The sequence below is a fragment of the Pyrus communis genome, chromosome 2, assembly GCF_963583255.1.
Source record: "Pyrus communis chromosome 2, drPyrComm1.1, whole genome shotgun sequence".
Classification (NCBI taxonomy): Eukaryota; Viridiplantae; Streptophyta; class Magnoliopsida; order Rosales; family Rosaceae; genus Pyrus; species Pyrus communis.
Genome location: NC_084804.1, coordinates 19,245,564 through 19,270,688, shown reverse-complemented (window position 1 = coordinate 19,270,688; position 25,125 = coordinate 19,245,564). Strand labels below are relative to the sequence as shown.

Genomic DNA, 25,125 nt, shown 5'->3' with positions numbered 1-25,125 from the left:
CGTCACCGAATCTTTGCTCTTGCCTATGGATGCAAACCTGGGCTCTGGATACCAATTGATAAGACTCCAGTTCACAGAGGAAGAAATAAAAGGGAAGACAGCTAAGTTAGGTAAAAAAGTTAAAGCATATTCATTTCATAACATAGAGGAGATACAAAAGGGGCTTATAAACCCATTAGCCAAAACAAAAGAAAAACTCACGTGCTGAGTCATCATCTAATAACTACTTCCAATTATAAATAAGGATTATAATTATCTAGCAACAAGTGAAGAAGTTGTGGCCCGATACGGTTCTAACATTCTGTTTGCTTTTGAGAACCCAGAGGGTCGAGAATGTCTGTGGTTTTCAAACTAGGTTACTAGACTTAATTAACTTAATTTTGCAGTAGATTGATGATTGATGATTGAGCTACTTGCTTCTGAGAACGCAGAGGGCCAAGAATGTCTCGATCCGTTTGATTCATGCACTTAGTTTGCATGCAGTTTAATTCTTTATTGCACTACTAGTTGCTTCTCATGCATGTTAGGCGAGCCCTGGCAATAACTATACATGTCGTTTATGCTTCCCAGTGATCATTGCATAAGAGTATTTGTGCCATCTCGTGCAGTTCTTTTTGCCTAGAGTTTAATTTAAGATCAACTTTTGTAACAGCTAACAACTCAGAATAGAATGATGAACACTTGATATTCAATGATACTGGGCTACGTGAAGGTAAAAAACTTGGTTAATTAACTTGGAGTGTTTAACCCAAACCTGGTAACAGCTTGAAACCCTTAGATCATCTGTTATCAAATTAATTGCCTTTGGTACGGTAGGGTGGCATTTCACAAATGTTAGAATTTCAGTTTTGTACACGGCTTATATGTACTGATATAGTTTGTTGTATCCCTCTTATGGTGAAATGTAAAAAATGACCAAAAGAAATAACCTACTATAAAAAAATTTGTCTACTATTTAATGATACTGAAGTTATTTTTATTTGTGAATTTCTGTGTTGGGTGTGAATGTATATTTATATGTTTATTTTTGTTTCAGGTTCGAGCTACTCCTGGGCATACATTACGTCGTTGAGTTTGGTTTCTCTCTATGCAAATTTTAGTTTTTTTTTTTTTTTTTCTTTTTGACAAAAAAACAAAAAACAAAGGACTCGTGGACCCGGCCCAAACCGGTCCATTTCAACCGGACCAGGTTAGATTCGGTTCCTATATTAGAATATGTTGTCCCCGGGCCCGTCTCCTTTAAACCCGGGTCTGGTCTGATTCCTTCAAAATTAGGCCCGGCCCTGCCCATGCCCGCCCTTACCATCAAGTGCAAAATAAAATTAACAATACAACTAAAATTTATCAATAAACCTACACAAACACCAAAACACAAACAAATCAACAACAACAGCAATGAGAGATGTCATAGCGCTGAGATCATCCATCAGGATATCTTTCAGCAGCACCTGGTAGAAAGATTAAAAAAAATGCATTAAAGCAATTGATTGAAAGATTAAATAAATAAAAAAAATTGAAAACAGAAAGCTCTGTTTCTAATGAGCTAAAATTTCAAAGAAATATGAAACCATTTTCATCTCTCAAAACGGTTCAAATTGGTTCCAAGAGGGGTTGTCATCACTCATGAAATATTTTTCTTGTTTCAATGGCTGTACACCTGAAAAATGGAACCCGTAAAAGCCTCTTAAATAAAAAAGTACTTAAATGAAGGCCAAAAAAGTTGCATTTCCTCTGAGATGCAATGAAAGTACGAGCATTGAACTCATGTGTGAGACTTGTAATCAAACAAATCAAACGACATGCAGAAGAGGAAACGTCACGCACAAGAGGATTCTTTGGCTCCTCCCTTGTCATGGACTTGCATTAGTATATTTCCTGCGATCTATCCGGCGGAACAACCATGAATTATTTAAGTTGGAACTGCCAAAGGCTTGGGAACCTTGGGGCAGTTGGAACTTTGAAGAGAATAATTTTATCTCTTTGATCCAACTGATCTTCACAAACATATGTCCTCCTTCCTTAATTTTCATCCATGCATACATGTGGTAAATCAAACTCAAAGATACGAAATTTCATCCAACAAAATCCATCCTAAAGATAAATATCCATCACTAAGAATAGTCGGTTAATTCATGTACTTAATTGATAGATAGTCACAACTAGAGAGAGGACTTCATCTTAAACCAAAGCAGGAAGAAAAAGAAGAAGAAAGAGATACCCACATTCATAATTGAGATTCATACCATTTAAAACAAACAAAAAAACCTGTGGTAAGCTCTTTTGCAACATGATTACAAATTTACAAGGACGATCATATTGCTTGGATTAAGAATTTGTCCACTTTTTTGTAGTCCTAACTTGAAATGGATTTCTTTTTGCAAATTTTGGGTTTTTATTTTTTAAATGGGTGTATAGATAAATTTACAAATTGAGTTGGGTTTGTGAGTGTAGTTTAGGTAGTAAATATGAGTTTAAAAAGATATTAATAGTTTAATTAAAGTTAATATGGGTGTAAAAAGTAAGTAAGAGTCGAAAAATGTTATATGGATTCAATATCTCCCCAGTACATTGCTTTATATATAATCAATTGTCCTAAACTTAGGCCTAATTTCCTTTTTAACAGTGTGTGAGTTGGTCCTTTCTTTCCATGGATCCACGTTGCACTGAGGCCAGAAAAGATTTGAGGTTCTTCATGCAACTTCATAGCTTGGGAACAACCCACTTATATAACGATATTAATTAATCTTAGTCCGAGGTGAGGGATTTGGGCTACATCAACCGTTAGTGTCTGAGTTAATGTGTAATGCTACTATTTTGTTAATTAAAATTATGCAAGAGAAGAATTTTTACTTTTTATTTTTGTCAAACGATAGATTTTGTTTAATTAGATGTTAGGTTAGCCACCAACGGGGTTCGAACCTACGCCGTTATGCAAGGGCTCGACTCCTTTCCATCACTATGATAAGGGGTCACTTGCTGAAAGAGAAGAAATTTGAAATTGAAACATTTTCAACAATAGGAAGCTAGCTAGTTTAATAACTATAGAGTAATGCTAGGAAGATTAATTTGTAGACAAAATTTGCAAACTAAATGATGTGTTACCAATAAAAATGAGCACGTTCATCTACTCTTAAATGATAACCCAATCATCAACTTCCATATTATTTAATTTACACAATTTTATCTACTGAATTTGTAAATAAAATTTGCAAACTAAATATTATGTACGTTTTTTCTTCATCGTGAGTCACCCTAAATAAATGGCTAGGATATGAACAAACAATATTAAGCATTTGGCATAGCCGTACGTTTGGTTCACCGACCGAGTTCTTTTGGAAAACTCTTTAAATGTCATGTCTAAATCAATGATATTAATCTGTCAAATGGAATTAGAGCAAAAACAAAGTTGAATTCTGTAAATTTCAAGGAAATGTAATTTTCAAGCATAAATCTAGTAGCTCTATCAGCTCGATGGCTGGCGTGCCTTAATTGGCTTCCCCTTTCCCAATCGTCCTTTATGTTTGCAGTTTCTTCCAAGGCACCCATTCCATGAATCTTTTCTACCTTGCTTGAGATGAATACTAGCCGCAATTGGCAATTTGTTAACTTTTCATCACAATGGGAAATGTCATATGTACAAGCCCATTAAATTGGAGCTTGAAGATACTTAATATCATGCAAAACGATTCCATCTTGAAAAATGCAATATTTTTCGAGTTTGAAACCCTTTAGAAAGAGGGGGATTCAAAATTGGATGTAGAGGAGAAGCATAAATTGTATAATGCTTTAGCCAACTTGGGTTAGTAAATATGCATCTTTTATTTTGACAAAGCGATATTCTAATATATGATAACATATGGAGAGTGAGACTTAAACCGGGGTGCAGGAGAGGACACTGAGCTCTTGTTCGTTCGCTTGTTAGCTAGTCTTTCCTCGCAAGTCACCAAGCACTAGCCAACTTGACTACGTTCATATCTCCTTAAGTCTGCATTAGTTGAAGGAATTTTGGATCGAACACAAGAGGGCATCAAGCAAATGCTCTTAATATTAACTCTATAATGATCTGCAAAAAGTTTATGATTTAACTTTATGATGTTAACGGAGATCCATATTTAAAATGCTTGAATCTAGTTGGGAAAATGTTTTGAGTTTAATATATGGAGTTGTTATTAGTACTTCAACAAGTAATAATAAAGAACGGAGAATAAACTTTAAAAAAAAAAAACTAGTAATTTCCTGATAATGAAAACTCAAGATCATAATAATTCTCTTGCTTTTGTGATGGTCAGATACATAATAATTCTTGATTCCAGAATAAATCTGATTTTATAAAACAAAACAAAACAAAACAAACAAACAAAAATTACAAATGCCATAATTAAAAATCAAATCAAATCTATCAAGACAAATAAATACCAAAAGTGTTAACATTGAGTTTGCCTACATTGATTATTTCATCTTTGTTCCCACGAAGATTGGGACCATAATTTGCTGGTCCATGAGTAATGACTGTCCATGTACATGAAAGTGCAACTAAAAGAAGCTTTTGCTTCCTCTAAGCATTCTCCTTTCTTGTTTCACAAGCAACAATCCTCTTTTTATACCAAAGCAGAAAAAAAGTTCACGGTGACTTTTGGCATTTCGACTTATAGAGCTTCTAGTATAAATAGCAACAATGTATGTGCTTAAATCCACCAACCAGTTAGTTTAAACCCAAAGAATTGGAGAAGCCATGAACAACGAAATCCGAATTCGAATCCAAATCCTCTTGTTTCTTTCTTTTATATTTCTCCACATAGTTCCCATTTTTACACAAGAATTTGCATGTGACAAGAGAGCTTCAGCAACTAGCCAATTTCCTTTCTGCAACACTTCCCTTCCTTATGAGAAGCGAGCCAAGGACCTCGTGTCGCGCCTTACACTCCAAGAAAAGGTGATACAGCTAGTAGATAAGAGCACAGGTATTGCTCGACTAGGGGTGCCTGCGTATGAGTGGTGGTCCGAGGCACTTCATGGCGTGTCTAATGTTGGCCCGGGAACTCGTTTTAATGGCACGGTGCCTGGTGCCACTAGTTTCCCGGCGGTGATTCTATCCGCTGCTAGTTTTAACCAATCACTGTGGCTAAAGATGGGCCAGGTTGTGTCAACTGAGGCTAGGGCCATGTACAATGTTGGCCTAGCCGGGTTGACATACTGGAGTCCTAATGTTAATGTGTTCCGCGACCCTAGATGGGGTCGCGGACAAGAAACACCTGGCGAAGACCCTCTGGTGGTGTCGGATTACGCGGTGAATTATGTCCGCGGTCTGCAAGAAGTGAGTGAAGGGAATAAGACTGGTGGTGATAGGCTGAAGGTCTCAAGCTGCTGCAAGCATTACACTGCTTATGATGTGGATAATTGGAAAGGAGTTGATCGATTTCACTTTGATGCACAGGTAATCGATTAATCCACTGTTATATTATGAGGAAACGACGAGTTCATGTTTTAAGTTATAGTGTTAAATTGTTAATAATTAATTTACGTGTTATAACATGGATAGATTAATTATACCACGTGACAGCCTTCCATCTTTTTCAGGATACAATACCTTTATTTATTTATTTTTTAAATAACTATCTAGTGTGGTTAATGCAGAAAAATAAATACATTTGTTACTTTTTGATTCAAAGGCAGTAATCAATAATGGTACCCCTTGTTTACTGATAACCAATCATTAATAATTTTAGAGTATTACTTCATGTTTCTTAAGATGCAAGAAATTTTAGTACAACTGAGTCAAATGACCATATATGCATGACTGCTGGATTCACTGCAGGTGACAGAGCAGGACTTGGAGGATACATATCAGCCACCATTCAAAAGTTGTGTACAGGAAGGCCATGTAAGCAGTGTGATGTGTTCATACAATCGTGTCAACGGCGTTCCAACGTGCGCTGACCCGAACCTCCTCCAAGGGGTAGTTAGAGGTCAATGGGGCCTAGACGGGTAATTTTCTTGCTCTTAAGCTTCAGGAGGTGTAATTTATCTTTCTACTACAAATTTCTCTTTAATAACCTTATCAAATGAGCATTGTGCCTGACTGACTGCTCTATTTTATGTTATGAGCAGATACATCGTTTCAGATTGCGACTCTATTGAAGTTTATTACAATGCCATCCATTATACTGCAACACCTGAGGATGCAGTAGCCCTTGCCTTGAAAGCAGGTTTGCCATTATGGTGTGACGGAATTAGATTTGACGAGAATTGTTTCATATTTCAATATTTTGTTTCCGTCAAATTTTATCAGTTTCCAGCTCACAAACACCCCTAATTGTAGCCAAAAAAAAAAAATTAAAAAAATTGTGACAATTAAGAAGAAAGTGTTTTGATCGATCCTATGTGTTACAATGTGATGATATGCAGGTTTAAACATGAATTGTGGGGATTTTCTAGGATTATACACAGCGAATGCAGTGAGCTCAAAAAAAGTTGAAGAATCTGTGGTAGATCAGTCCTTGATATACAATTACATTGTCCTGATGAGGCTAGGCTTCTTTGATGGTGACCCGAAATTGCTCCAATTCGGAAAGCTTGGCCCGTCTGATGTGTGCACCAAGGATCATAAAATGTTGGCACTTGATGCTGCTAAGCAGGGCATAGTTTTGCTTGACAACAAGGGAGGAGCTCTTCCATTGTCCAAAAAAATAAAAAGCTTGGCTATTATTGGACCTAATGCAAATGCCACCACTGTTATGATAAGCAACTATGCTGGCATACCATGTAGCTACACTAGCCCCTTACAAGGAGTACAGAAGTATGTCTCTGCCGTGAAATATGCCCCGGGCTGTAGCAATGTGAAATGTGCCGATGAGAGCCTCATTGGGGCTGCCGCTCAGGCCTCTGCCACAGCTGATGCAGTAGTGGTGGTAGTGGGACTTGATCAGTCCATTGAAGCTGAGGGGCTTGACAGAGAGAACCTGACATTGCCAGGGTTTCAGGAAAAGCTTGTGAACCAAGTGGTTAGTGCAGCAAAAGGTAAGGTCATTCTGGTAATTATGGCAGCTGGCCCAATTGATGTTTCTTTTGCCAAGAGTTTGAGCAAAATTGGGGGGATTCTATGGGTAGGGTATCCAGGTCAAGCTGGAGGAGATGCCATTGCTCAAGTCATATTTGGGGACCACAATCCAGGTTGAGTTTTGACCCTCTTCCGCTCTTAATTGTTTGAATATGTCTATCTTACCGTCATGTGATGTTACTGATTTGTTGCATGAGTTTTCAAAAATTCCAAGTGTGTCTGTCAAACTGTTATGTGGTTGTTATTAATACAGTGGATTAATTTGTAACAGCACGTAGGATGTGATGGTCACAATGAAAAACTACTCGTAAGATATATGCTTCGTGTAATAATTTATTTTTACCATCTGTAGCTGGAAGATCTCCTTTTACATGGTACCCAAAGGAGTATGCAGATCAAGTGGCAATGACAGACATGAACATGAGAGCCAACACAAGCAGAAACTTCCCAGGAAGAACATACAGATTCTACACTGGAAAAACCGTCTATGAGTTTGGTCATGGTCTAAGCTATTCAAATTTCACCAAGTTCATACAGTCTGCACCATCCTCAGTACTCATTCCCTCAACCCCAACTCATCATGTTAACCTTCTACTTTCCAACTCCACCACTCAACCGGATTCGGACCCTAACTCGAAAGGCAAACTAGTTGATGTATCAAAAGTACATTGCGCGAAATTAAATTTTAACCTTGTTGTCGGCGTGAAGAACAACGGGCCAAGGGACGGGGGCCATGTGGTGCTCGTGTTTTGGGAACCGGCAAGCTCAGGGATGGTGATGGGAGCACCAAAGTTGCAGCTGGTGGAATTTAAAAGGGTGGAGGTGAAGAATGGAGTGACAAAGTATGTGACAATTGGGGTGGATGTGTGCAAGAGAATGAGCCTTGTGGATAGTGAAGGAAAGAGGAAGTTGGTAACTGGAAAACACACAATTGTGGTTGGTTCTCCTAGTGAGCGCCAAGTGAAGCACATTGTCGATGTCAAGCTGGCTGGAAAAGCAGAATTGAGGGAGGCTTTTTAACTTTATGACAGCAGCAACTAAGCTATGAGCTATGATTTATACGCAGAATAATCATCCATGGTAGTAAGCATTATGATAGAGACTTGTTATTGAAGGGGTGTAAAGCATATATAATGTTTAACCATCTGTAATTTATAGAAAAAGAAATAAAATAAAAGGGTTTGTGTTAGTTTTTGGAAAGTGCTTAATCGATAGCCGTCGGTCGATGAATATGAATTCTACAATTACCCACGTGCCCCTAAACAGTTTAAAAGCACTACGGACATGCTAAACAGTTTAAAAGCACTGCATATATGAGCGTATGAGTGATTGGTGCTACTTTTAGTTAGCACCTTGCAATATACTGTTAGGTTCAGCGTCATGTAATTATGCATATGTTTTTGTGTGATTTGCCACTGAAAAGCTGCTTTGACTACTACTAATCTTGCACTAATGTTTCAAGTTTCAACACCGAGTTCAAGCGGCTCACATTCTTGACGCTTATTGTTTGAGACCAATTCAACATAATTCAATTTGCATTAAGTGCTTGACAGCTATCTTATGTGGTATCATACAAATTAAACTAACTTTAGCTTTAAGTTCTTGGGTCCAAATTTGGGAGTATCCGCATATAGAGAAAAAAAAAAAAAACCTGTATGCAAGGATTCCATTCCCATCTCTCTTAAATGAAAAAAACTTCAGAACATGTGTTTTATCTGTACATGCACATAAAAAGATTTCCGTGTTTTATGTGAATTCCCGTCAGTTAGTCGTAATCTCTATCTTTTGTGTCTGTTATACTAGTGTGACAACCTCACCGAATACTCTCTTTTCTATAAACAGTTGGGTAATAAAAACTGAAACATGCAAATTTTTAGTGTATATTTCATTGCACATTCCTTAAAACAAATGATTGGCAAAAGGGACCCGTATGCTTTACAAAACCCAGAAAATACGAAAACTAAGATTCATCTCTCTTTGAAAGCCAAGGATTTATATATAATAAAGTGTAAGAAAATAAAATGGCATATCTAACATCACCACATATCAAGGTTTTACAAGATGTTAGGCACTAGTCGGGAAATGAGCTGGGGCCCCAAGGACGAAGCCAAAGATCTGCCTAGACAGGGACATCCTCAAACAACGAAGTCACAAATTAAAAAGCTCTAGAATGTACTAAACAAAGCACTTATATATTAATCCATAAGGTTTTTCATACAACATATTACAATCTCTTTCAACGCATTTTCATGTTTTGAAAGCACTGTATGACAACTTCATTACCAATACCATCAAATATCTCTCTTTATAAAATAATCATGTTATCTTTAGTCTCCCATCCAATTTTTCAATCATTCTTTAGAAATTTCATGACGGAAAATGCTCTTTTAACGATGACAGTAGCACATAGAAGAGTTAATGCTAATGTCATAAGCAACTAAAAAAGTTGTTTCCAAAAAAGATGAGTGAGGGCATCCGCCCCCTATGAGCCCAAGTTGGCTCCGTCCATGGCTGAAGCATAGCGTCTAGGCAAATTTAAGTAAATTTACTATATATTGTATAAATAAGTGTCTTTATATTTATACTAGAAAAACACATAATTGTATTGGGATACATAAATTGCAAATAAAATGACATATAGATTATAAAGTATTAGAACATATTGAAAACATGGGGAATGAGCATATAATGAGTGTCATCCAAGTATTCAATGAGTCTCTTACATTTTATTGAAAAAATAAATTACAAAATGAAAGTTACTGGTTTTCTGTTTAAGTGAGATGTGACATAGGCGGGTGTCTAGGCAGATTTAGGTGGGTTAGGCGGACGCCTAAGGAGGTCTAGGAGCACTTTCTTAATTTTCAAACGCCTAGAGACTAATGGAGGCAGCGACCAAAAGCCTACGCCTAGGTGATGCTAGGCAGAGATTTTTAAAACAATGCCAATTTTTAGAACAGACGCCTAAGGAGGTCTAGCGTCATATACTTACCGCACTTGGTGCAAAGTAAAACCCACAATGCCAATTGTAAACCAATTTGTGTCAATTCAAGCACGTGATTATAGTGTCAATTCAAGCACGTGATTATAGTGTCAATTGCCCAATTCGAAATTTTAGTGTTCGGAGCTTAGGGATCAAATCGTCTGGGCCTTTGATTGGTGTGTAAAAGAAATCAGAGTCGTTGTTTTTGTGTGATGGCCTAGGAAAATGAGTTAATAAAGACTGTTGTATTGAATTTGTGTGGCCCAGATGAATTGATCCTTAGGCTCCGAACACTAAGGTCCGGAAGGGATCCAATTCCACCCAATCCCTCATACCAGTCAAGGAAATAATATTTCTTATATCATTTCCCACTTGTCAGAATACTTTTTTAAGCAAACACTGTTTCATTTAAATTACAAAATGTACGTTTTTCCAATATATTCTAAAAATATGACATTTTAATTCTGTTGTTCATCCATCTTACAACGTAAAATAATAATATCACCCGACAATATTATCCATAAAAAATAAAAAGTCTCCCCTTGATGGTTATCACCTAACAGTGTTATATGTCCGGAGAGGATCTAATTCCACCCAATCCCTCATACCAGTCAAGGAAATAATATTTCTTATATCATTTCCCACTTGTTTGAAGAATTTTTAACCAAACACTGTTTCATTTAAATTACAAAATGTATGCTTTTTCTAATATATTCTAAAACTATGACATTTTTATTATGTTGTTCATCCATCTTACAACATAAAATAATAATATTATCTGACAGTATTATCCATTTAAAAAAAAAAAAAAAAGGTCTCCCCTTGATGGTTATCACCTAATAGTGTTATGTTATCCACTAAAAAAAAAAAGTCACCGGTTGATGGTCAAACCATATATTTTCTTTAGCCAAGTGTAATTTGAATTCAATCCATAGTGATATCCTACGCGCATAGCCGCCTTACCTTACTGATTGGATTTATGTGTGAAGAAAACTCAAAGCCATCGCAATCCCACCAAATGTTCCACGACACGCCTTTATTCATTGCAAAGTCAACCATGCAAACCCCCCATTCAAAAACCCTACCCGGAAACTACCCCCAAGCCCCCATGAAACCTTAATATCTTCCCGCAATCGAAGGGCATAAGCGTCATTCTACGTATATTACCCGCCTCGCATGCACCCCCCAATTGTCTGTGTATATAAGTCTCTGCTTCGTGACGGCCTTGTATCACAATACATATCTAAAGAACAAAGTGCTTCTTCAAGAACAAAGTACCTCTTCAATAATCTGCAACAAGACAAGGAGCTAAAAGCAAAAGCAAGAGATCGTCTAGCAAGTTAAGGCAAAAAATGGAAGGTTTGATTCCATTTCTTATTCATGCAATCAAGAAGCAAAGTCCTCAGCACAGGATGATCAGATCGTTTTCTGCTTCTGAGAGCAACTCCAACCGTAGCTACCATCCACTGCTGACCGGCCAGGATTCAGCAGAGGGCTCGTCTCACCGCAGGACAAGGTCGGAGTTCCAGCCTCCCACCTTCATTAAGGAAGAAGCGGGTGTTTCCGCTGCTGCTCCTTCGGTGTTCATTGGATCGAAGATGGGTTCCTATCCTTACCAAGGCTCTAATGTGGGCATGACTAGAAGGAAGTGATAGATATGTTCATCCCAGATATTTCATTGATTTTTTTGTCTTTTGGGGGTGGGTTGTGTTTTAAAGCAGGAACAAAGTGTTCAAAGGTGGAGCTTCTATCTGACTAGCAATTCATTTACATGTACAAGTTCAATATGTTAATAAAAATAACATACATATAATTGTATGTAGATAATGTTGTCGAAACTGAAATTTGAAAGTAATTAAGCAGTGTTCAGTGTAAGTTAATTCTGATTTGGATCGCCTCTTTTGTGACTAACAACCTGTACAGTTATGGAAGAGTCGTGATTTGATAATAACAATTAAAAACTATGTTCATCAAAAGGATTTTGGGTTCCCTTTGTTGACTTTGTATTTTTAGGTAGGATTCCTAATTGATATTAATTCTGTGCAATTTCCTGTAATCTCGTGTAATTAGTTTTCTTCCTATTACATTAGGGTTGTACACCTTGTATGAATACCTCTCATTGAGAATAATAAAATTATTATTCAAAGCATTCTCTTTTTGGTATCAAAGCTAATCCCTGGTCGGAAGTGTGCCGACGAGGACGTCGGGCCTCTAAAGGGGGTGGATTGTAACATTCCACATCGTCCGGGGGAATGGATCTCTACCTATCACGAGGCCTTTTGGGAGCTCACTAGCTTCGGGTTCTATCGGAACTTCGAAATTAAGCGAGTAGCACGTGAGATCAATCCCATGATGGGTGACCTACTGCGAAGTTCTCATCTGAGTTCCCAGAAACAAAACCGTGAGGGCGTGGTCAAGGCCCAAAGCGGACAATATTATGCTACGGTAGAGTCGAACCCGGAATGTGGTGGAGGTCCGGACCAGGATGTGACAATTTTGGATCTTGTGACCAATCGGGGTTTTAACTTTGACCGTGTTGATTCGGGTTGTAATCGGAGCTTTGCCTTGTGATTTTGTTCTCTTAGCAAAAAGCACAAGATAACAACCATGCCCAAGAAGGAGCACTAGATAATAGCCATGCCCAACCAAGCAAAACGGTTCATTCTTTTAATGTCAAATTATTGAAAGATGATTTGGGCTAAAGGTTCGTTTGGTAGAGCTTTTAACACTAGATTTTAACATTTTGTCAAAGTTTCCCACTAACATATTTGGTAAAGCTCTTAGAATCTGATTTTGACAAACTCTGCTAGTCCAAAAATGTGAGTTTGGTCGCTAGTTAATACCTTACAATATGGTATTAATGGTGTAATAACAGGATATTAACGATGTAATAACAGTGTATTAACAGTGCAATAGTAAGGTATTAAGTTTTTTTTATAAAGTTTTAGTCGAATTGGTTTTTTTAGTTATAATATGTAAAGGGTTTTTGGTGAATGTCCCTTCTCTAAATCCTTATTTAAAATACAAGCCATATTACTATTTAAGTTACATTAGGGGAAGGAGGAGAGTTTAAACCTGAATACAACGGAGTTGAAGAGGAAGACCTAATGTAAGAGAAGTTCTTGAGTAAGAAAACCGGATTGAGGTTGGTGTGAAAGAGAGAATGAGAGGATTAATATGACGAATTAGGGTGTGTGTCATGATGATGTTTTTTTCTTGGGATTTTATCACAAATGGTCCCTAAAATTGACCCTCACCATCAATATGGTCTTTGAAATTGAAAATCAATCAATGTACCCCCTGAAAATAGGTGTCGCAAATCAATGTGATCATTCCGTCACAATTCTGTTAAAAATTTCATTAAGTGCTGATGTGGCATATAAATGGGTCCCATAAGTCATTTTTTTTTCTCACAAATGGTCCTTGAAATTGGCCTGCGACATCAAAATGGTTCCTGAAATTGATCTGCAACATCAAAATGGTTTCTGAAATTGAAAATCAATCAATGTAGTCTCACAAGTAAGTGTCCCAAATCAATGTAGTCATTCCATCACAATTCTGTCAAATATTTTGTTATGTGTTAATGTGACACACAAATGGATCACACAAGTCTAATTAAATTTAAAAAAAATTACAAATAGGTTTAGTAATTTAATGGTTAATAAAAAGAGTGAACCCAAAAACCCAGTCTTGCAATCACATCCGATCCTAGTCCACATTCCTCTATCTCATTATCTGTCTATTCTTTGAAAAAAAAAAATTCTCAATACAACCATCATTACACACTTTGACACCTTTCATCAAATTCAACCTGGATTAAGATCACCTCTGGTGACGACTTGGCTGATTGGCAACGACTTCTGGGACATTATCGTTAACATTTAGGCAATCAACATCCTCACAACCTTAATCTTGTAGAGTTTGTTTGGGGCTTCTCTGGTGGTCTGATGACTTAAAGAACGGCGAGGTCTGCCTTGAGATAATGAGGTTATAACCAAGGTGCGTCTATTGTTGGTTGAAAACTATCTCCAAACCTCCTCTTAGGCCTTGGTTAAGCATTGTGCCTTTGAGAATTTATAAAAGGGATATCTCTTCGGAATAAGTCTTACTATAAGAAAAAAAATTCTATTGTGCAAAAAGGTATTTAGACAACTTTTTAATTAATTATTAAACCCATATCAGCACATAAAAAAAAAAAAAAAAATTAGGGACGCCTATTTTCAATTAATTCTATTGTTGCAGATCATATTGATTTGCGACATCTATTTTCAAGGACTACATTAATCGATTTTTCATTTTAGCGACCATCTTCATGCTGTGGGTCACTTTTAGGGATCATCTTGATGGTGTGAGTCAATTTCAGGGATCATTTGTAATAAAAATCTGTAAATATTGTGGGGCTCATTTATGTGACACATCAACATTTAACCGAATTTTGAACAGAATTGTCACGGCAAAACCACATTGATTTGCTACAACTATTTTCAAATACTACATTGATTAATTTTCAATTTCAAGAACCATCTTGATGGTGAAGATAAATTTCAAACACTGTTTATAATCAAATCCCTTTTTTCTTTGTGGCGTATGAAATGAGTCATTCGATTTCCGGACCTTAGAATTTCTCCTAGAAGTACAGGTAAATCTTTTTTTATTTTCTGATTGGGCCATAAACTTTCACACAAGGGGCAACCTGACGTCGTTTTAATTTATTTTTCAGACGCTCTTTCACGGTTTCCTTCCCCGACGGATGATTTCCCAACAGAGCCATAAGCCACACTCCGATTCCGTTGCGGCAACACCCAAACCAGCATTCAAAACTATGCAAAGCGCGCGAAATACGACGGCGTTTCGATCAATCTTCGACGCCGGAGAGCTGAAATCGGAATTGGAAAATTCCGGGGTCAAGCCCAGCTTGATCCCCTACATATGGAAGCAGGTGATCCAAAACCCCGATGCCCAATTCGACCAAATTCCATCTTTGCCCTCGGCAGCGTACCCTCTCCTGAACTCCAAATTCAAAACCCTAACCTCCTCCGTCCACAAGGTCATGGACTCCTCAGACCAACTCACCACCAAGCTCCTCATAAAACTCCAGGTTTGCCCAATTTCTTACGCTCCACACAAACTGTTTGATAAAATGCCGCTGTGAAAAAAATTCTCACATTATTTTGTTTTTGTTAGAATGGGGCTCTTGTGGAGGCTGTGATTATGCGATATGACAGCCGCTTGGGAAAGTATGACGGCAAGCCCCGCCCTGGTGGTCCTAGGTCCACCTTGTGTGTATCATCTCAGGTATCAAAGTTTTGAAATTTTTTGTTTTCGTGTCGAAATTTCTGGTACTGAATGTTTATGTTGATGTGTATAGGTTGGTTGCAAAATGGGTTGTACTTTCTGTGCTACCGGGAGTATGGGGTTTAAGAGCAATCTGACATCGGGGGAGATTGTGGAGCAACTGGTTCATGCTTCTCGCATTTCGCCTATACGCAATATTGTGTTCATGGTAATTGTTTTTTCTTTACTTCATTTGTGATTGTTATTGAATGATATAGATATGGAGGAAATATGGGAACCGTTGAATGTTGAACTCTTTGATTTTGTGTATTCTGTCAGGGAATGGGAGAACCGTTGAATAACTATGGTTCCTTAGTGGAAGCGATTCATGTCATGACTGGATCGCCATTTCACTTGTCGCCAAAGAAAATTACTGTGTCGACGGTAGGCATCGAAAACTACCATTTTGTCTAAGATCTTTTATCTGCCAAAACATTCAGATATGGTGGATCTTATTAACTTTCTCATGCTATTCTATTTGATTATATAATCAAAGTTTTGTAGTTTTTAGATTTGGTGGATCTTAGTAAATTGGGTAGTACGTAATACTCTTTTGCTTCTTTCGTTGAGTGGGGGTCAATCATAGTTGCATTAGTAATGATGTAGTTGGCAATTGCTACAAGCATTTGGCTTACTGGTCTATCAGTTGTTCATCTAATCTTCTGTAGGTCGGCATTATTCATGCTATCAAAAAGCTTCATAGTGATCTTCCAGGTCTGAACTTAGCAATTTCACTTCATGCACCAGTCCAAGAAATTCGTTGTCAGATAATGCCTGCGGCTCGGGCTTTTCCTTTGGTAAAGCTTATGGATACACTGCAAGAATATCAAAAGAGCACGTAAAGTTTTGTTACACCTCATGCGTTTAGTAAATTCTTTAGCCTTCATTTCTTTACAATGAAACTCATTCTGTTGTTTTACACTCCTAGAGAATCTCACTATTGCCCTTCAATCTGATTCTTTAGTCAGCAGAAAATCTTCATTGAGTACATAATGCTTGATGGAGTGAATGATGAAGAGCAACATGCACACCAACTCGGAAAATTGCTAGAGACATTTCAAGTGGTGAGTTCTAATCTATGAACCTGCAGCATATGAGGAACTTCAGTCTCTTTTGTGTGTCTGTGTTTCATATATATATATATATATATATATCCAAAATAACCTTTGCATTTGCTGTTTGCGGTCCTACAGGTCATTAATTTAATACCTTTTAATCCAATTGGTATTCTGAGTAAATTCACAACCAGTAATGAAAACAAAGTAACGAACTTCCAGAAAATTCTACGAGGCACATACGGCATTCGAACAACAGTTCGCAAGGAAATGGGTCAAGATATAAGTGGGGCATGTGGTCAGTTGGTGGTGAACTTACCGAACAAGAGGTCAACTGAGAACACTCTAACTGATATAGAAGATATTCAGGTAAGATAGATCTCTTCTTGCTTCCGTAGGTGTTAATGCCCGAAAGTCCGTTAATGCCGGTCAAAGTGGCCAAACAGTCTGCAGACCATAATTAGTTTTTCTGTAATTTTGATAGTTTTGTAACTCATTCAAATATTATTGGGGTTGCACTAGCAAAATTTCTGTTGTAGTATTATCCTATCAACTTGAGTTCTTCATTTGATACACCTAAAACTGTTTATTATCCCTTTTCTTTTTCCCCTTCAAGCTCCCCAAAAGTGTGAGTTATGGGTTCTTGTAAGTATTGGCATTAAACAAGAGCACGTAACGTGCGTAAATCATTTTCCAAACAAAAACAAAAAGCCTTTTTATTTCTGCTAACATCTTGATGGTGTCATACACACGTGACCACCCTTGCAAGATGATCATATTCTCCCTTACCTAACACGTGAGGAGCACCTTGACTATTTCAGAATCTTACCCTAATTTTCAACCACTGCAACAACATTGATCGCATACTCTCGCCTGCACCTTCATGTACCAGACCAATTCAAAAATTTCAATTTAATTGAAAAAAGGGGAAGAAAACAGCTTTTATACCAAGCCAAACAGAGCATTGCCTCAAACAGAAAGAAAAATGCAATCAGCAGCAAATCCTAGAAAACTTCTGTTTGCCCTCTTGCTCACCGTGCTCATTTCTTCTCGACTGGTTCAGTCCAGCAACTTAGCTACCTCTCCATCACCGTCTCCATCACCTTCGCCGGTGAGTACTTCATCCGACACTCTTTTCTAATTAAATTATGAACTCTAATTATCTGTTTTTATCATCTCGTTTTCTGAATTCTGTGTTAGGCTGTCGGGATGCCAACACCGAATGATCACGGGGTGTCTAAAGGGAAAGGGATTGTTAAAAAGGAAAGGAGAGGGTCGTATCCAGCAACTTGTCATTCAAAATGTAACGAGTGTGAGCCTTGCATGCCCGTTCAAGTATCTGTCCGAGCAATGGTATTGGAAGAGAACGAGTACTATCCACAGGTGTGGAGATGTGCCTGTGGTGACAGTATATTTTCCCCTTAAGCTGGCTAGAATTAACTCTACTGCTGCATGTAAATTAGGGCTAGCTATAAGAGGTTTTCTCTAGATTAGTACAAGTTAACGTTCACGCACACCTAATTATGTGCAGAAAAATTCTTAAACATGACAGAGGCAATGCCACGCTTTTTTCGCAGCGTGAGGAACGTGTCGTATGTAAGAACTTTTCACTATAAATGCATGTATAAATAGCATATAAAATAGGTTTATTTGTGCAATTCAAAATGTATGCTATGCCACCATGGTTCTCCAGTTATTTGTGTACTGGGACTGAGAATTAAATACCCCAAGAGTTACTGAATGTGTTGAAAGCTCAAGTGAGCGAGCGAGAGCCTAGATCAAAGGTTACAAATCAGGCATTCCTGAGTTGGAGGCTAACCGACTACGTTGTCCACTTCTTTTCATCTCTTAAACCTACAATGGAGCTTAGTTTCTGCTGTGGGTGTCCGTGTTAATCGAACACCTCATTTGGTCCTTGACCCTTGAATTTTCAATCATCACACAAAGAACTTGACTTTGTGTGATATGACTTACAAAAGTTGACAGCCTATGACCAATTTTTGAAGGGCATTTCGGTTAAAGAAGTGGACACCTTGAGGTTTTGAGGTTACCCTACTCAAGTCTCTCAAACGGGAACTAAATCATTGCAAACGTAGGGGCACAGATAGGAAGCTTCGGAAGATAAGGAAAGAGGGAGGGTAGAGAACCAAATCGATGCAAAGAAGAAGATCAAACCGCTTAACTAAAAAGATAATGAAGTCTACTGCTACTTTGGGAATCTTAATAACAAGAAGGTTTTATTGAACATATATATATTCAATTACCTAAAATGGTTTAATCTGTAAAAACAAATAGCTCACTTGGTTCTAGTAACAACTAATGCACAGATAACTTATTCGACATAATCGATACAGAATCAACATCCAAGGTAGGCCGGGCTCCTCATTTTACATGTAACTAAGAACAATAACAATTTAAGGATGATAACAAAAACGAAAACCAATGCAATGGAATCACCTGCATTATCACTGCTTGACATTCTCCAAGTACCAGCTATAAGTATCAACAAGCCCGTCTTTCAGCGAGATCTTTGGCATCCATCCCAAGCCTGCGAGCTTCGAGCTATCCATGAGCTTCCTCGGAGTTCCATCCGGCTTAGTAGAGTCCCAGACAAGCCGTCCCTCGAACCCAACAACCTCCTTGACAAGTTCAGCCAACTCCTTGATAGTCACTTCCTTGCCACTCCCCACATTGACATGCTCCAACCCACTGTAACTCTCCATCATGAACACCACCCCATCCGCCAAATCATCGACATGCAAAAACTCCCTCAAGGGGCTTCCGGTCCCCCACACCACCACCTCCTCTGCACCCTTCACCTTTGCCTCATGAAACCGCCTCATCAGTGCCGGCAAAACGTGCGAATTTTCGGGGTGAAAGTTATCATGCGGCCCGTACAAATTGGTGGGCATCCCAGAAATTGCATCCCAATTGTACTGAATCCGATACGCCTGGCACATCTTGATCCCGGCGATCTTGGCAATGGCGTACCACTCGTTCGTGGGCTCGAGCGGGCCCGTCAGCAATGCGTTCTCCGGGATGGGCTGAGGAGCGAATTTGGGGTAAATGCAGGAGGAGCCGAGGAACAAGAGCTTCTTGACTCCGAATCGGTAGGCGGCGTCGATGACGTTGGTCTGGATCTGGAGATTGACGGCGATGAAATCCGCCGGGTAGGTGTTGTTGGCGTGAATGCCGCCGACTTTAGCGGCGGCGAGGATCACGAATCGGGGTTTCTCGGCGGCGAAGAAGGACTCGACGTCGGCTTGGCGGGTGAGGTCGAGCTCGGCGTGGGTGCGGAGGACAAGGTTGGTGAAGCCTAGGGCTTGGAGCTTGCGGACGATGGCGGAGCCGACGAGGCCGCGGTGGCCGGCTACGAAGATCCTGGCCGATTTGTCGGAGAGGAAGGAAGGCGAAGTGGCATCTGTAGAGAGAGGGAGAGAGATTACAATTGAGAGTATGGGGATCTGAAAGATTTAATTGTGTCATGTTTGTTTGGTTGCTGAGAAAGTTGTATGAGGTTAGATTTTCTCAGATACCAAACAGATTGGAGAGAGAGAGAGAGAGAGAGAGAGTACCGTTATTGGCGCCACTCATGTTGTATTTGCTTCAGTAGTGCAGGAAAATCTGGGAAGAGACTAGTAAACGGGTGAGCACTGGGATTGCTTTGTCCTTGCGGTTTCCGGAGTTGATTTAATTGATTTCTTTTTTATTTTTAGGTGCAGTGTTATTATGTAGTTAAGATAATATCGTTTGTTAAAAAAAAAAAAAATTAATATAACTCAGGTGAGTTAGTTTCAATTGAGTTAAATAATACTTCAACCCAACCTAACTCACTTATTGAACGAGTAATCAAGTTTTTTCTCATAAATAAATTGTTAGTGTTTATAACCCAACCCAATCCAATTCATATCGAGCGGGTTGGTTTGATAGACCCACTAAAAGTGCCACCCCTAACAAATCTAGTCATGGATCCATAACCATCACTGAATCAAGCTAGATCTTCAACAGTCATGGCCCTTGGAGGGTGCCTCCAACTCGAATTTAATATAAGGAAGGCGGCTCAGCCACTAAAACATTTAGGGAGGGAGGGGGTACGGTCACCGTGAAAATAATCCGTAGAAGGCGATTTCGACCCACCACAATCACAAGCCTGACTCAAACCCATCAATCTATCCCAAAAAGGGCGCATATAAATGGGTTTGAGAATGGCATTCCATTAGAGCATGGAAGGTTGCTCACAAAATAATGGTTGGATAGATGGGGAAGATGTATGTGCGGGTAAATGGTGAAGAGAATGAGTAGAGGGACAAGGAAGGAAGGAGGTTTGTAGCCGACTCCAAACCATTGCAAGGGGCAAACTTAGAAAATAAGTCATGATGTGATTTGTGGTTAATCTCATAGTAAATGATGCTAGTACTCCTCTCGCATGTAGAACTCATTATTTGACAAACCACATAAATAGTTCACGAGAGAGGAGACACCAGCATCAATTACTATGGGATGAATCACATCAGGTATTATTTAGGCCGTCAACATTTAGCCTTTTTGGTGGATCGTGATGGTCACTTTAAGTGCAACCCTTTATTGGAGGACGATTGTGGAGCAATTGGTTTATATGACATGTTCTCATGCAATGTTGCTTTCTGTTTTCGTCAAAGCATGCAATTTTTCATGCTTCAATTATATTTATTTAATTAGATGCAAAATAGATATCATATATTACAAAACTTTTATTTATTTATTTTTTTGAGAAACAACTAAATATTGTTTACCATAACGATAGGCACCTCCCACACAGGTCGGATTTTATGGGCCGTCTCCCCTGGGTGGTGGTTTTCGTTAACGGCACGGTTGTAAATTTTTATGACAATACACGGATACAAAATACGTTTACATAGCTGAACTACTGAGTTAATGGACTGCAACCCACGAAAACAACTTACATGGCGTCTTATGTCAATCAAACGAGAACATATGGACAAAAACTTAGTTTATTTCATTGGCAAGTGACGCATTTGACTTTGTTTATCTAAACGTGCGTAGTATGGTACTAACACTAAAAACCCTAGCTACGTCGGGCGGTGCCGATAGTTTGATTGACAAGACAATGGCCGATGAGGATGAACATCGCATTCGGACCACCAAAAGCAAAAGGATCAACAGGATGGAAGCAAGTGTATCAACAGAAGGAAACCTCAAATGGCAAACTCATCGCCATCAGTTATGCAAATGTTTAGGTAGCTGACATTCTCTCGGCAGGAAGCAATTTCAACCTGCTGCGGCCAAAAGGCAGAGAGATCCCGCTAGATCTACATACATCTTCGTTGGTAAAATAAAACTACTCGTATGATGGGAATGTTTTAAAAAGTTTTCGATACTTATATCAGCAATCGGGTTTTACAAAAAAGCAAGCGAATATCTTAATTACGTTAAACATGCAAAAGAGACGCTTAAAGACACAATAGACAGTGTTCTGCAGATAAAATACCTATTGCCATCAGCATGCAGATCCGATCCTACGAAGCCAAAAGTGCTTCCACCTTTGCAATTAGATCCTCTTCATTTTTCGGCGTTGGACTCCTATTAGCCTCGTTATACAAATCATGCGTCCATTTCTCAGCACGACCCATACTAGAATTATACCCTTGTCTCACACTGAATCTATCTCTTCCTCTGTTGTTCCGGCCAGCACCACCAGTGTACCTCTCTCTCGAAGGAAAGACACCCGGTGGTGCATCTCTTCGGTAAGACCCCCTCTCTCCTGCAAATTGCTTCTCAGATCTATCCGTGTGGCGTGGGTTGTGCCCTCTTTCCTCCTTTTTTCTGCTTCCTTCCATGGAAGGGTCAGGATGGCTTGACTTTGCAGTCTCTGCTGCTGTCTTGTCAGCATTATCAGACTCGACAGGAATCTTCTTCTCCCTGAATGCAGGTCTTTTCCTTGCCGATGGTGGATCAGCCTCCATTTCAAAGAACCCATCATGGCGCCAGTTCCTGTTTTCACCCCCCTTAGCTTTCTCATTTCTTGACCTTGAATCATTAGTTGTTGTCTTGCTCACTGTCCTATCATCATGCCTATCCTTTGGATCCCTCCACGATCCACGCTCTAAAGTAGAACAGGAAAAGTAAATTACATTGTACCCACAGTAAATGGTATTCAAGTATTACATGCCATATAGATTATGTGAAAAAATGACAGGCACGCAAAAGGCTTTTATCCTTTGCTTTTTTAGTGAGATGTTTAATTTATAGTGCATAAAAAGAACAGTGATTAATAATCAAATGATGAATTATGACAAGGAACCTCACCAGCAGTTGAACCACGACCAGAGCTTCGAACAACTTGCCCAGCATTACCACGCTCATCGTGCTGCTACAAGACAACAGACATGCACAGGCAAGCCTAATATTGTTATATACAAGGACCACTTGAAGGAATGCGGCAGATCAAGAATCCCGCTACATCAGCCCAGTAAAAAGGTTTGCATACACTGAATAGCAAAAACATAAGTAAACTCAACAGAGTAGGTTCTTAGCTGAGCAATTTCAAATCAAAGTGGAAATAAGACTTAAGCATGTTTGAACTCATTCCAATGCACAATAATAAGAATAGGAGAAAGTGTTTCATTTCAAACTTTAATCACTTGCATGTACGGATGCATAACAATTAGCTTCGACTTTAAATCCAATACTGTATTTCGTCATAACAAGGGAACAAAACATGATTAAATCACCGCATTTTCTTGTGCACTGCTGTCTATTTATCTAATAAGAAATATCTTGCTTTTGATGTAGAAGTTAACCCTTAATACCATACCATAAATTCAAGAGTAATAACTATGTACTGCTACAACCTGCTGACGTGTAAAACCCTCAACGAATGGAAGTGAACAATGTACAAGTCTGCTAATATTGTTCTATACTGACGAATAATATGCATTGAACAATGGAAGTTTGTGGATGAGACCATATGGCAGTTCCTACAGAATACACACTATGTAATACACATTAACTACAGAAGACATGCAGTGTCATAGGCTCAGAGGTTAGACACAGCCCAGAAAATCATTAACACCAATTGCACGTTAGTAACTAAATTATCACCAAGCTAAAATATATTCGGCAGTGGTATTTTGCAAGAAAATCCACATTATCACTAAGCTAAATTGAATGCAAGAGATTAGTTCATCATCATGCATGAAATGAAAAACAAGTTGATGATATTCATAAATCTATACACTACCTGAAAATAAGATTGAGACCGGGGTATTTCAGATGGATTAGTGGAGTGCTTGGTTCCTTCATGATGTCCACTGGGTTTCTTATCGGATTCTTTTCTGGAATCCCCATTTTCCACCTTTGAGTCGGGTGCTAATGTAGATTCAAGTGGCAATGTATCTTGCAGCCTCAGGCGGTGCTTCTGATCCTGGTCACTCTGCTTCGCACTTTCTAAATTACCTTTGCTGGCGATTCTGTCTTTTTCATCTTTCTCACCCCTCCGGGACCTCTTGGGACTGAGGCAACCAGTGACAATCATTAACAGTAGGATTCTACTTAAAAACAAACTATTTCTATAAGATTATAACCATGTTGCAAACATATACTGGAGACGATTAACTTCAAAATTACCTTTCAAAACGTAAATTAAGCTACTTAGGCAATGACATTCGACATAAAGATAGAATCTTTCAATCAAATGCTCACAAAAATGAAACATTAGTCCTAAATTAACATTTCTTTTTTAACAAAGCACACAATCTACCTGCTTGAATTAACATTTTGTTTCAATTAAATATTAAATACCACGAGAAATCGCTATGTTCTGCATTACTCTCATATGTATTGATATACAGATCAATCAATTTTGTTATTACCATCAAATTTCATACGAATTCAGAACTCACGAAAATGCTACATCTATTGCGACAGTAGCTCAATCTGAACGCATTAAATCGTTAAACCCAATTAAGCCCCCAATTTAATACCTGGGTTCTCTGTCAAACCTGGAACGGTGTCGTCTGGAGTCGGAATCCCGACTGTCTCGTCGCGACATAGAGCCGGTACTGCCACCAGTCGAGAGAGAGGGGGGGGAGGGGGGGGCACTCTGGGTCACTGGAACAGTGGGGCAGATTGGTAGCTAGGGTTTTTCCGTTTCTGTTTGTGGGGTTTGTGTGGTGTATTGTTCGAGAGAGATGTGATTTTGACCGCACGATCAAAATGTTAAGCGGGTCAGGCGAGGATTTGATAACGATCATTCCTGCCACGCCGAACTCTTTTTCTTTTTTTTTTGGGTTGGCACAAGAGACGGAGTCTGGGAGACTCGGATGTGTAAGGGCGCGTTTGGTATGTGGGATGAAACAGAATGGAGTGGAACGGAACGGAGTGGGACGGAGGCGTTCCGTTTCATGTTTGATGCGCTAAATTATGTGGAACATGTTATTCCACGGAACGAAACTGGGTTAAATTTTCGTTTCACCTCCCCCTGGAACATGTCATTCCGTCCCGTGGAACACAAAAATTATAAAACCCCTTAACTTTTTCAATATTTACACCATCTAAATCATACAACAAACCCTAACTATCATCCTTCCATCTCCCCTTCGCAACCTTCCTCCTCATCCTCTTATCCGTGAACTTCAGCTCTGCATCTCCGTTCCAGGTTTGATCTGATTGTGATTGTGTAGCCTCTTGGTCTCTCTTTC

The 25,125-nt window shown here is 38.9% G+C and overlaps 5 protein-coding genes across 7 annotated transcripts; 3 read left to right on the top strand and 2 right to left on the bottom strand.

The window, feature by feature from the left end:
• The first annotated feature begins 4,721 nt into the window (after positions 1-4,721).
• Positions 4,722-12,326, top strand: LOC137726426 (probable beta-D-xylosidase 5). The gene is made up of 6 exons (XM_068465353.1): positions 4,722-5,434; positions 5,816-5,985; positions 6,109-6,206; positions 6,406-7,170; positions 7,410-8,053; positions 11,363-12,326. The coding sequence occupies exons 1-6, from the start codon at positions 4,733-4,735 to the stop codon at positions 11,687-11,689; spliced, it is 2,706 nt and encodes a 901-aa protein (XP_068321454.1). The 5' UTR covers positions 4,722-4,732; the 3' UTR covers positions 11,690-12,326.
• Positions 12,327-14,714: 2,388 nt separating this feature from the next.
• Positions 14,715-17,378, top strand: LOC137725675 (uncharacterized). Its single transcript, XM_068464444.1, has 8 exons — positions 14,715-15,135; positions 15,222-15,332; positions 15,406-15,540; positions 15,651-15,755; positions 16,040-16,209; positions 16,336-16,435; positions 16,565-16,795; positions 17,248-17,378. Exons 1-8 carry the CDS (start codon positions 14,788-14,790, stop codon positions 17,344-17,346), a joined length of 1,299 nt encoding a protein of 432 aa, XP_068320545.1. The 5' UTR covers positions 14,715-14,787; the 3' UTR covers positions 17,347-17,378.
• LOC137725676 (putative GDP-L-fucose synthase 2) lies at positions 16,053-20,101 on the bottom strand. 2 transcript variants are annotated; one of them, XM_068464446.1, is made up of 3 exons: positions 20,002-20,101; positions 18,884-19,847; positions 16,053-16,186 (listed from the first exon to the last, which is right to left on the bottom strand). In XM_068464446.1, exons 1-2 carry the CDS (start codon positions 20,018-20,020, stop codon positions 18,892-18,894), a joined length of 975 nt encoding a protein of 324 aa, XP_068320547.1. In that variant the 5' UTR covers positions 20,021-20,101; the 3' UTR covers positions 16,053-16,186; positions 18,884-18,891. The 2 variants fall into 2 exon arrangements, with proteins under 2 accessions (XP_068320547.1, XP_068320546.1); XM_068464445.1 differs by lacking the exon at positions 16,053-16,186 and having other exon boundaries at positions 18,700-19,847.
• LOC137725677 (EPIDERMAL PATTERNING FACTOR-like protein 4) lies at positions 17,412-18,562 on the top strand. The gene is made up of 2 exons (XM_068464447.1): positions 17,412-17,537; positions 17,627-18,562. Exons 1-2 carry the CDS (start codon positions 17,412-17,414, stop codon positions 17,849-17,851), a joined length of 351 nt encoding a protein of 116 aa, XP_068320548.1. The 3' UTR covers positions 17,852-18,562.
• Positions 20,102-21,778: 1,677 nt separating the features above from the next.
• On the bottom strand, positions 21,779-24,669 carry LOC137725688 (uncharacterized). Of its 2 annotated transcripts, none has more exons than XM_068464458.1 (4): positions 24,409-24,669; positions 23,667-23,937; positions 22,733-22,796; positions 21,779-22,529 (listed from the first exon to the last, which is right to left on the bottom strand). In XM_068464458.1, the coding sequence occupies exons 1-4, from the start codon at positions 24,474-24,476 to the stop codon at positions 21,943-21,945; spliced, it is 990 nt and encodes a 329-aa protein (XP_068320559.1). In that variant the 5' UTR covers positions 24,477-24,669; the 3' UTR covers positions 21,779-21,942. The 2 variants fall into 2 exon arrangements, with proteins under 2 accessions (XP_068320559.1, XP_068320560.1); XM_068464459.1 differs by having other exon boundaries at positions 22,733-22,793; positions 24,409-24,665.
• Between the last annotated feature and the right edge of the window lie 456 nt (positions 24,670-25,125).

Coding starts and splice junctions, on each gene's coding strand:
- LOC137726426 (XM_068465353.1), top strand. CDS start 4,733: ATGAACAACGAAATCCGAATTCGAATCCAAATCCTCTTGTTTCTTTCT. Junction 5,986..6,108: donor GGTCAATGGGGCCTAGACGG/GTAATTTTCTTG, acceptor TGTTATGAGCAG/ATACATCGTTTCAGATTGCG. Junction 7,171..7,409: donor ATTTGGGGACCACAATCCAG/GTTGAGTTTTGA, acceptor TACCATCTGTAG/CTGGAAGATCTCCTTTTACA.
- LOC137725675 (XM_068464444.1), top strand. CDS start 14,788: ATGATTTCCCAACAGAGCCATAAGCCACACTCCGATTCCGTTGCGGCA. Junction 15,756..16,039: donor AGAAAATTACTGTGTCGACG/GTAGGCATCGAA, acceptor AATCTTCTGTAG/GTCGGCATTATTCATGCTAT. Junction 16,436..16,564: donor TGCTAGAGACATTTCAAGTG/GTGAGTTCTAAT, acceptor GCGGTCCTACAG/GTCATTAATTTAATACCTTT.
- LOC137725688 (XM_068464458.1), bottom strand. CDS start 24,476: ATGTCGCGACGAGACAGTCGGGATTCCGACTCCAGACGACACCGTTCC. Junction 23,938..24,408: donor AGGTTTGACAGAGAACCCAG/GTATTAAATTGG, acceptor TGGTTGCCTCAG/TCCCAAGAGGTCCCGGAGGG. Junction 22,530..22,732: donor TGGTCGTGGTTCAACTGCTG/GTGAGGTTCCTT, acceptor GTTCTACTTTAG/AGCGTGGATCGTGGAGGGAT.
- LOC137725677 (XM_068464447.1), top strand. CDS start 17,412: ATGCAATCAGCAGCAAATCCTAGAAAACTTCTGTTTGCCCTCTTGCTC. Junction 17,538..17,626: donor CGTCTCCATCACCTTCGCCG/GTGAGTACTTCA, acceptor ATTCTGTGTTAG/GCTGTCGGGATGCCAACACC.